Source organism: Gigantopelta aegis, chromosome 3, assembly GCF_016097555.1.
Source record: "Gigantopelta aegis isolate Gae_Host chromosome 3, Gae_host_genome, whole genome shotgun sequence".
In the NCBI taxonomy this organism is placed as follows: Eukaryota; Metazoa; Mollusca; class Gastropoda; order Neomphalida; family Peltospiridae; genus Gigantopelta; species Gigantopelta aegis.
In genome coordinates this window covers 51441447-51452624 of record NC_054701.1, presented here as the reverse complement: position 1 = coordinate 51452624, position 11178 = coordinate 51441447, and the positions used below count along the sequence as shown (strand labels likewise).

Sequence of the window (11178 nt, the reverse complement as noted above, 5' to 3'; positions counted from 1 at the left end):
TTATTTTATTTTTTAAAATTATTATTATTATTATTAGTAGTAGTAGTAGTAGTAGTAGTAGTAGTAGTAGTAGTAGTAGTAGTAGTAGTAGTAGTAGTAGTAGTAAAAGAAATACTCTTTATATTCACGACACTAGTGTTTCTATATTTTACAGGAGATCCTGGTAACAGACGTGCATGCACACTAGAGTCTTGCGGTTCTGTTGATGTTACGACAGTTCTACTAATGTTGCATTTTGTTGGTAAATTCTGACAGAAGCCTCTGAAAAATCAAAATGCCCGATAACGTAGAGACGTCCGCAAAAACAATCCGAGTGAAGCTGATCAAGCAGAAAGGCTGTGGTCTTGGATTCCTCGTCAAACAGCGTACGCTCAAGCCGAACATCGTGGTTGCGGAACTCGTGTCAGGTGGTATAGCCGAAGAGAGCGGATTGGTCCAGGTGGGCGACATCATTCTGCGCATCAACGATATAGATGTGAGTGAGATGCTATACGAGAACGCCGTGGAGATCCTCAAAGCGGTTCCAAATGATTCGCCCGTCGTCCTGCTTCTGAGAGGCCCAGACGAGTACACGACGCACCTGGAGACCACGTTCGAGGAGAATGGCATGCCGAAGACGATTCGCGTCACCAAGCTGCTAGACAACTCCATCGTGGGGCGCATTCGCAGGACGATTTCGGGAACATACTCGCCTCTCACGTCTCCCGCCAGAACCTTAAAGAACTTTTGTCTCAGTGACGACAGTTCGTGCAAGTCTGGGAAGAGAGAGTCAAAGAAGAGGAGGGAGACTCACTCCAACAGCATAACTGAAAATAGCGACGTCATTGAGGTAGATTCACACAAGAGAGACGCCATTACGCAGACGGCCGAACACCAGTGCGCGCTGAACGGAGAGGCCGTGAAGACGAGGTCGACGGCCATGGACGAGACGGTGCTCGACAACGGCTCACTCGGCTCCCCCAAGATCGTGCTCACCAGTCCCAACGTGCAGACTAACGGTCCTAGGAAGAAAGTGTTAATATCGGAAGACGTGTCTTCGAACGGTCAGAGTCCCGGACGAAAGAGCATTGAAATATTTCAAGACAATGATGAAATAACAGTTGTAATTAAAGGAGACGTTAGAATTAAAAATGAAGGTAGCGAACCAGTATCGCCAAATAAGGTGGTTTTGAATTCACCCACTAGCCAGAATCAAAGTGGAAACAGTATGGACAATATACTGAATGGTCATTTGTCTGAGGACGAGTCTAAGAAGACGGCCAGCGAGTTCAGGAAGAGTCCGTCTGTGGGCCGGAGACTGTCTGACCGCAGAGGGTCGTCTGCTAGTCCCAAGAAGTACACAAAGCTGAGGAATCTTCTCGACGAAAAGACGACTGTTGATCTGCTACATCAAAAAAGTCACGAGGTAAATCTCATTCTGTTTTATGCCTACGAGGGCTAACAATAACCAGGCTTATTATGTTTTACGATGCCAGTCCGTTTATCAAGCCTGTTTAAAGTAAACAATATAGATAAAAAAAAACAACACCCCAAACAACACAAACAAACAAACAACAAAAATAGAGACAAACACAAAACAAAACTTCTGATTGACCTAACCATAAGGCCGATCAATCAATAAATGAACAGACTGATCAGAAAAAACAAATACCAGTAGCTGTTAGGTATGTCGTATGTTAACGGGTAATAATGTAAGTGTGTATTAGGTATGTTGTATCTTAACGGGTAACACCATAAGTGTGTATGAGATAGGTTGTATGTTAACGGGTAACAATATAAGTGTGCATTAGGTATGTTGTATGTTAACGGGTAACAATATAAGTGTGTATTAGGTATGTTGTATATTAACGGGTAACAATATAAGTGTGTATTAAGTATGTTATATGCTAACGGGTAACACTATAAGTGTGTATTAGATAGGTTGTATGCTAACGGGTAACAATATAAGTGTGTATTAGGTATGTTCTATGCTAACGGGTAACAATATAAGTATTAGGTATGTTGTATGTTAACGGTGTCACGGGGATCCTATAATACCCGTAACTGAATGAAACACGATTGTCCAAACATCTCTCCTAACTGTATATCTATTAGATCTATCTGTAACAGGCAGTTATACCCACTGTGGCTCGTCTCTAGGTATGATCAGAGATCTTATATAAAGTATATATTATTATAGTACGTTTAGTTCACTAGAAAACACAACAAAAACACAATACACTTTGGAATCTGTATTAACCTACGCTGACAAATGTACTGCCGCAGTAGTTAATTAACAACAACAAATAATAACAACCCAGAACTGATCACTTAATTAGTTAATCTCTAGGTGTCTAGTTTACACAATATGCTAATCACTTCACCGTGACACAACACCCACACGTGTGATAATTGAGAAACGCTTCCAGGAGAACTTAATTAATAAAGAAATTACAGGTCTATTCCTAACTGGTTAATTTTTAATTAACCCTTAACTACTCATTCAGTAACCTTGTAACACAGAATTAATACTGGTACCTATCACAATAAAGACAATAACCTGCAGTTTACCTAGGTCCTCTAGGATGACTGGTTAAGCTTTTTATAATTATTTAGGACAGTGAGCCTACAGATTACTGCGTCAGATGACCGGCAGCACCGTCTAAATAATATTGGTATAATACAATATTAAAATATTTAAAGTCACATCAATCACATCAAGGTTATACACAGAGCAGAAAATATATATTTACCAAATTCCCGTCTGAACTAATATAGATCGTTCAGTGGACGACGACTGTTCCCATGGATACTTCCAAATGTTTCTCCTCGATATATCGAAAATCCTAGCTATTTATTCAAAACTCTCAGAGACAGCGAATATCGCCTGGGGGTACAAGGCGGTACCTCACGTATCATGTGGATTTTCCACAGCCACCATGCCGGCATATTATTCTCTGATCGTCAGACTGGCTGTCGCCATACTACGAGCAATCCCCTGGCCATAAACAGCACTACCGGAGATATTACGTAACTACTAGCCACATGACCTCCACTCCTGCTCTGGGTGTGTATTAGGCGTACAGCTCGACGACCGTTGCGCAAAGGTATTACGTAACAAGTTGCCCATCTGGGCTAAGTGCATTTGGAACTGCACACGGTCCTCTAAAACAATTAATATCGCCACAGGCGAAAAGAAATTAAGAGCATGTACCGTCACATGTATGTTAACGGGTAACAATATAAGTGTGTATTAGGTATGTTGTATGCTAACGGGTAACAATATAAGTGTGTATTAGGTATGTTGTATACTAACGGGTAACAATATAAGTGTGTATTAGGTATGTTGTATGCTAACGGGTAACAATATAAATGTGTATTAGGTATGTTGTATGTTAACGGGTAACAATATAAGTGTGTATTAGGTATGCTGTATGTTAACGGGTAACAATATAAGTGTGTATTAGGTATGTTATATGCTAACGGGTAATAATATAAGTGTGTATTAGGTATGGTGTATGTTAACGGGTGATAATATAAGTGTGTTAGGTATGTTGTATGTTAACGGGTGACAATATACGTGTGTATTAGGTATATTGTATGTTAACGGGTGATAATTTAAGTGTGTATTTGTAGGAAGTTCCATGCACTCCAGAACGATGCATGGGATCCATCATGGCCCACATGACCAAGCGCCCTCCCGGTGTACCGCGGCCGAAAGATGAGGTTATAGTGGATGCAAAAGATTTCATCGATCAGTATTATCAGTCGATCAAAAGGTAAAAACACTCATTACCCGACGTTGAATAATATACATTCTTCAAATTATTAACACGCTTGCTTATAATTAAATTGCCATTCTATTTATTAAACAATGTGTGTGGATATAAATCCCATATGGTTCATGTCATTGCCTTGAGTTAATGTTATCTTGGAAGTTGGAACATTTCAAATCCATCACTACTTTGTTCTAGTTCAATATTTTGGGACAATATGTTATTTTAACAATATTAGATCCCAAGTTAATAAAGGATTTTATCTTTGCACTCCAATGGTATAGGCTAAACACACCCGCTCACCTAAAACGGATGGAGGAAGCGATGTCATCAATCGAATCTACTGGCACGTACGACCTGACCACGAGCGAGTTGACGTTTGGTGCAAAAACAGCATGGAGAAACGCACCAAGGTGTATTGGCCGGATACAGTGGTCGAAACTACAGGTACTCATAACGAAGACAACGATTCAAATACAAAGTCCGGTTCATTTTACTAAACCTCGCTTAACTAGCATAATATTGGTGAATGCATTCAAGAACAGATTTGTTGATACTTTTGGTATTTTTTCATTCAACATATCATTGTGCTTATATCCAATTAAGGTTCAAGCACGCTGTCCGAGCACACACTTCAGCTATCTGGGCTGTCTGTTCAGGACAGTGGGTTAGTGTTTAGTTGTTAGTGGTTAGTGAGAGAGAAGAGGGTGTAGTGGTCTTGCACGTACACATTGAGTCGTTAAAACTCGCTGTGGGTGAGAGCCTGTACCTGGCTGCGAACCCAGTACCTATCAGCCGTATGCTTATGTCAGATGGCTTAACCACGACACCACCGAAGCCGGTACCTTTTGCATCATACAGTATTGTATTGCAAGTCAAACACGTCTTAAGATGATAGATGGTTGAGGAAGAGAAAACTTTCTGGAAAGGAAAATTAAGAGGATTGCCACTTAAATAAACAATCTGTCAAAAAACATATCTCCCAACCTTTTTATCAAACAGGTTAAATTATAGTTTTCACATTATGAACCAAGAGATCTGTTTAAAAAAGTGAATAAAAAAAGTAAACTGAAAAAAAGTGTTTTTGTCATGAGCACCAACGAGAAAAATATGCTCACCATAGCAAAGAAGGATCGATGTGCAACGCGTTATCACATAGCATAACAAACGCACCTACAGTGGATTTTTTTTTATTTTTTTTTATTATTTTTTTTTTTTAAACTATGGAAGCTATTAAAATATGACACTTTGTATACATCGGTAACCAATTTCATGAAAAAATATGACCCTCATAAAATTTGATGATACATCTATTTCTCTTTCACATACAAATACAGATTTACTCTAAACGGCAACTTTTGTATATATTTAAAGACACAAAGTATCAACTGGCAGAACTGGCATGACATGTGACAGCCCGCGATCTTAACCATTCAACCAACCAGGTCTTCCAAAAAATTGGAAGCCCTATTAACCGTAGTTACGAAAGCGTGTTGGCAGACACTCGGTTCGAAACTAATGTACCAGTTTGTATTAATGCACTGGCAGTTATACATCAGGCTCCGTATTCATAAACGTACTTAAGTCAATGTATGATACTTATTTATGTACTTTAAATATGTATTTAGGTATCATACATTGACTTAAGTACGTTTATGAATACGGAGCCTGGGCTCCGTTTTACGAAGCGATCTTAGAGCTAAAAATCACCTCATGTACGTAACTACCTTATACAGTTAAGATGATCTTAGCGCTAAAATCACCTCAAGGACTTAACTACCTTATACAGTTAAGATGATTAGCTAACATCGTTTTGAAAATACTCTGGTGATGTAGTATTGTCTTTCCAGGTGTTTGATGCTCGGCACATTACAACAGCCAGGGGGATGTTTGAAGCTATCTGCAACCACATCAAATATGGAACAAACAAAGGCAATCTCAGGTAACATGATGCATTTGGTTATCTGCCAGATGGTCACGATACTGCGAACTGTTAGTCAATAGCGTGTACGGGAATGCATTAAACACTTTGTTGGGGACACCACCTCCACCACAACCACCATCACCACCACCATCATGATCACCACCACCACCAACAACAACAACAACACATTTTGTTTACTGTACCTCTGAACACTGTGGACTATTTGCTTGATGTGTACTGATCTGTCTTTTAAAAGAGTTCTTGTTCGTTTCAGTAGGGGTAACCTATGTGGGGACAGTAAGTTTCAGCTCTGAACCAAGTGTTAAAATAATATGTTTAAAATCAGATAGCTATATTTTAAAATTGGTTAAACAAATAGTACATTCATTTTGGACATCAGAATTCACCGGCCAGAAGACGATGGTTTAAACCCAATTACGTGTTAAAATCACAATAGCCAGTCCATTACACATTAAATACCTCATACAGGATATAATTTAAATACCTCATATAGCATATATTTTAAATACCTCATACAGGATGTAATTTAAATACCTCATATAGCATATATTTTAAATACCTCATACAGGATGTAATTTAAATACCTCATATAGCATATATTTTAAATACCTCATACAAGATATAATTTAAATACCTCATATAGCATATATTTTAAATACCTCATACAGGATATAATTTAAATACTTCATACAGCATATATTTTAAATACTTCATACAGGATATAATTTAAATACCTCATACAAGATATAGTTTAAATACCTCATACAGGATATATTTTAAATACCACATACAGGGTATAATTTAAATATCTCATATAGGAGGTATTGTAAGTTGCTCTAGTCATAGCATTTTTAACAGTGCATGTTTACGACGTTTTATTAAATATTTAATGTTCAAAATAACTTTTTAAATATTTGCATAATATTTATTGGTATGTTCAGAAATGTTTACCTTTTCGTTTGCTGTGAGGAGGAAGCAAATAATTATTGTAAACATTCAGCTATTTTTCTATAACTTATGATATTAAATGCATTCCCGTGGGAGTACACGAACATCAGCGTGCAACGTATATGATATTAATCACAGACATATTATCTGTTTGTTAAAATCGATTCCAATTAGTGCCTATAGCTCTGAACAAACTGTTGGCGCGATGATCGCCACACGCAGAGTATCATGAATATCCGTCAACAAATGAACTCTTTCATTTTCACAGATCTTCTATCACCATCTTCCCCCAGAGAACAGATCCCAAGAAAGACTACCGAGTGTGGAACGCCCAACTGATTCGATACGCGGGGTATCGTCAGCCTGATGGTAGTGTCATTGGTGATCCCGCTAACTGCGACTTCACGGAGGTATGGCCACTACACCTCTTACCCTCTTCTCTACCCTCAACCCCCCTCCCCTCCTGCACCCCATCTCCATTTCCACCCCCTTCGTTCTCGTCTTTAACCTTTCTTTTTCGCCCTGATCCTTCATACACCAAAATTAATGACGAAAGGAACCTTTCATGAAGTCAGAGAATGAATATAGTAGAAATTAGCGTAATTTGCAATTTTCCAAATGTGTAGTGAATACCTGAAGTAAAGAAACTCTAAAATTGTAAGTTTGAGTTGTAATCCATGATTGTATTGTAATATAATTAAAATGATCGGTTACCTTGAACGTTAAGTTCAAGTTATGTCGGTAATGTAATGTTCTGACTACTTGTGCAGGTGTGTATCAAGATGGGCTGGAAGCCTAAAGGAGGAATGTTCGACATTTTACCGCTCGTGCTGTCAGCTGGAGGTCATGACCCCGAGATGTTTGAGATTCCGTCAGAGCTGATTTTGGAAGTCCCCATTAAACACCCCAAGTAAAGTTTGATATTACATTGATTTTAATATAGCATATCAAACATATATGCTTCTGAAGTATGTACAGTAGACAGACAGTTTGATTTGTCCACTCCGCTGCTAAACTGACGTAATTCTCGTCACCCCAGCCCTCACTTTCCCTTTTATAGAGACATAAGTTCACCAATGTTGTAGATAGTTTCACTTGGTTTGGTTTTATAACAGATAGTAAATATAAATTTGTTGAAAAACTAAATGTCAGTGACTAGTTGCATTTTACGTTATGAAAAATTGAGACATTGTTTTAAAAACGTTACGTAACTCCCGACAAACACTTCTCCCTCCCCATAACGTTTCGTAACACATCCCTTGAGCTTTACGTAATTTTTGAACGGCCCTTTTACAGACTGGAATTATCATAAAACATATTCGTCAAATTGAACTTTTGGGCGAATTAGTGAACCACAACTTAAAACCTGACTTGTTTTGCATGTTTGATTCCAGATATCCTTGGTTTGTGTTTGTTTTAGATATACTTGGTTTGCGTGTTTGTTACAGATATCCTTGGTTTGTGTGTTTGGTTCCAGATATCCTTGGTTTGCGTGTTTGTTTCAGATATCCTTGTTTACGTGTTTGTTTCAGATATCCTTGCTTTGCGTGTTTGTTACAGATATCCTTGTTTTGCGTGTTTGTTTCAGATATCCTTGTTTTGCGTGGGGGTTTTCCCCGATATCCTTCGATTGCGTGTTTGGTTCCAGATATCCTTGGTTTGCGTGTTTGTTTAAGATATCCTGGTTTTTCGTGTTTGGTTCTAACTATCCTGGTTTTGCGTGTTTGGTTCTAGATATCCTTATTTTGCGTGTTTGTTTCAGATATCCTTGGTTTGCAGACCTCGGCTACAAGTGGTACGCGCTGCCGGCTGTGTCTATGATGGTGTTCGACTGTGGAGGTATTGAGTTCCCCGCCAGTCCCTTCAATGGCTGGTACATGGGAACAGAAATAGCGGCACGAGACTTTTGTGACGTCACCCGCTACAACGTCACAGAGGTTCATCAAAATATTTAATAATAGTTATCGTAATAATACAAATACTACTAGTACTGTGGGGGTAATTTCACAAACATCCTAAGTTTGCGTATGCGACTAGCAGTTATACAGGACATACATTTACAAGTGTTTGACATATTTTACGAAGAAATTTACATCATTAACGAAAATGAAGCATTTTAAGGACAAAAGAAAATTAACTATGTGTATTTCTAACAATATTTCTTGTACTGTAATAGTAATAAAAATCGTGGTTTAGTCGTAGATTTACGTTTACGTGCAAAGCTAGGCTTACATGTACGATGTTTTGTGAACTTGGGCCCCGTAGTTAAACAATGGTCTGGTATGAACTGGTTAGAAAAGGGAAACTCAGTTTGGCCTATCCTCACTTCCAACGGTTCACCATACACACACGGCTTAAGACCATCCGTTCAGCACAGTAACAAACTAGTCGGTGTTGGTGACCTTACACTATCCTACTCATTGAGTGATTAAAACACGCTTTAACCACTGCACCACCGAGGCCGCCTGTGAGATATCATTGAATGTGTCCAGTTGACAGACGTCCTTGCACACACACGCATGATCGTCTTCATCTGAACGCACGCCACGTGGCACCGGCAGTGGCCAATCACTATTAATTAAGACACGTGGTGCGTATTAGAGCAGTAAGTGTCCACTGGCCACTTGTTGCAGTCTGTGAGGGGAATATTCCCGCCTAATGCATATCAATAAGGGGACATGCACACATACAGCAGACGACAGATGGTGTTTAGGACTAATGAGAGTTATTACCAATACAATCATATAATAAAATCCCGGGGAGGCAGATACAAAGCATATACATGTATGTAGATACCGGCCTCGGTGGTGTAGCGGTTAAGCCATCGAACTTAAGGCTGGTAGGTACCGGGTTCACATCCAGAGCCAGTTTAACGACTCAGTGGGTAGGTGTAACGCCACTACACCTTCTCCGCTTCTCTCTCACTAACCACTAACCAGCTTGAATGAACCTTAATTGGCCATTAAAGTTATACATACATACAAAACGTATGTGCAACTAGTAGACACAGATCAACCAACGAAAGATCAACCAACGAAAGATCAAATAATTATAGAGTTTAGTATGTTACGGTAATCAAGAAACATTATTTCAAACTCCACGGGCAGATGGCATTCTTGATTATAGAGGAGTATTTTATTTATACGTTAAGCCAAACTGAACTAACTGACAACAAACTGCACTTAAAATGAAGGCTGTTATAAGTGCTACACAGTTGATAGCACCCTTCCCCCAATACATATACAAAATCAAAACAGGTGGAAAAACGTTTTGAGGGAACCTTCAACTGCTAGTGTTTCATATATATCTAAATGTACAGTATAGCTTAACCATGTGCGTGAATCTTTCACCGACTTTGGACTATTACATGCAATTTGTATTTTACAATAAATGTTTAACAGACGGTGGCTAAAAAGATGGGACTGGACACGCGGAAAACGTCATCTCTGTGGCAAGACCGGGCCTGTGTGGAAGTGAACATCGCAGTCTTGTATAGCTATCAGGTTCGTATGACGTCACCCCAGAGGTGGCAGGGAGGGGCAAGCAGTTGTTGTCTGGTCAATATTTATCAGACCTCGGCGTGAACACAAAAGTATATAAATGGGGGTGATTATTTGCTCACCTAATTTACAATATGAGGATATATGTTATGTTACATACAATATGTTATCAATATTACCATATATATATATATATATATATATATATATATATATATACAATTTAATATGCTAAGGGAAGCTATAAATCACTCTCCTTGAACTAGTATGAGGTGAGTGATGGGGAGCGCGAGTGACAGCCACCCTTAAATGGCGAGATTCGAGATATCGTTATGATTTTCTATTGATTTGAAAATGAAAACTGATGAATACAACCGGGCCGCGAGACGACAGTACACGAGGACTTACATGCAGCGCATATTTACAACGACAAGATGACAACAGAAGATGTTCGTCAAATATACACACACATCACTCAGTTTACCTATGCACACATATTTTAAAACAAGATACAAATATAGTGTTAAGATTTGTATGAATTAATATTTCATGTTTTATATAGTGATATCGGAGATGTATATCTACAGTTTACTGGACTGGCTTGTAATTTGCGAAATGTATTATTTATGGGAATGAAACATCTCAGTTTGCAATACATTTTAAATGATTAGCTACAAAGACAACACCACCGACAACATAAAAGTCCGGAGAACATAAATCCAATAACTCAAATTCTATGGATGGCAAGTTCCGCCCTACTCGAGTTTTTAAAAAATATATGTTCGTTCGTTAATAAGATCACATGCCTTAAAACAGTTTTACTGAGAGATGAAACAACATCACTATGTTATAATTCATGTTGAGCTGGCGATCTACTTAACATTACATAATTACTCCTTGAGCCATGAACTCAATTGCCGTAAGTTGAGATAATATTTTATGTTTTAATTCCGTGCTACAGTCTGATTTGTTGTATAATCAAAGACAACCTTAAGACGTTTTATGGGATACTCAAAATTACTTTTTTTTG

General features: G+C 38.5%; 1 protein-coding gene across 1 annotated transcript in view; it reads left to right on the top strand.

Moving 5' to 3' along the window:
* The first annotated feature begins 904 nt into the window (after positions 1–904).
* The window catches only part of LOC121390711 (nitric oxide synthase-like protein), a 47889-nt gene continuing 37615 nt past the window's right edge, over positions 905–11178 (top strand). The window contains exons 1-9 of the mRNA XM_041522608.1: positions 905–985; positions 1049–1405; positions 3616–3758; positions 4040–4202; positions 5606–5697; positions 6917–7058; positions 7419–7558; positions 8411–8585; positions 10050–10151. Of these exons, the coding sequence (XP_041378542.1) occupies positions 920–985; positions 1049–1405; positions 3616–3758; positions 4040–4202; positions 5606–5697; positions 6917–7058; positions 7419–7558; positions 8411–8585; positions 10050–10151 (1380 nt within the window). The 5' untranslated portion in view covers positions 905–919. The remainder of the gene's footprint in view (positions 986–1048; positions 1406–3615; positions 3759–4039; positions 4203–5605; positions 5698–6916; positions 7059–7418; positions 7559–8410; positions 8586–10049; positions 10152–11178) is intronic.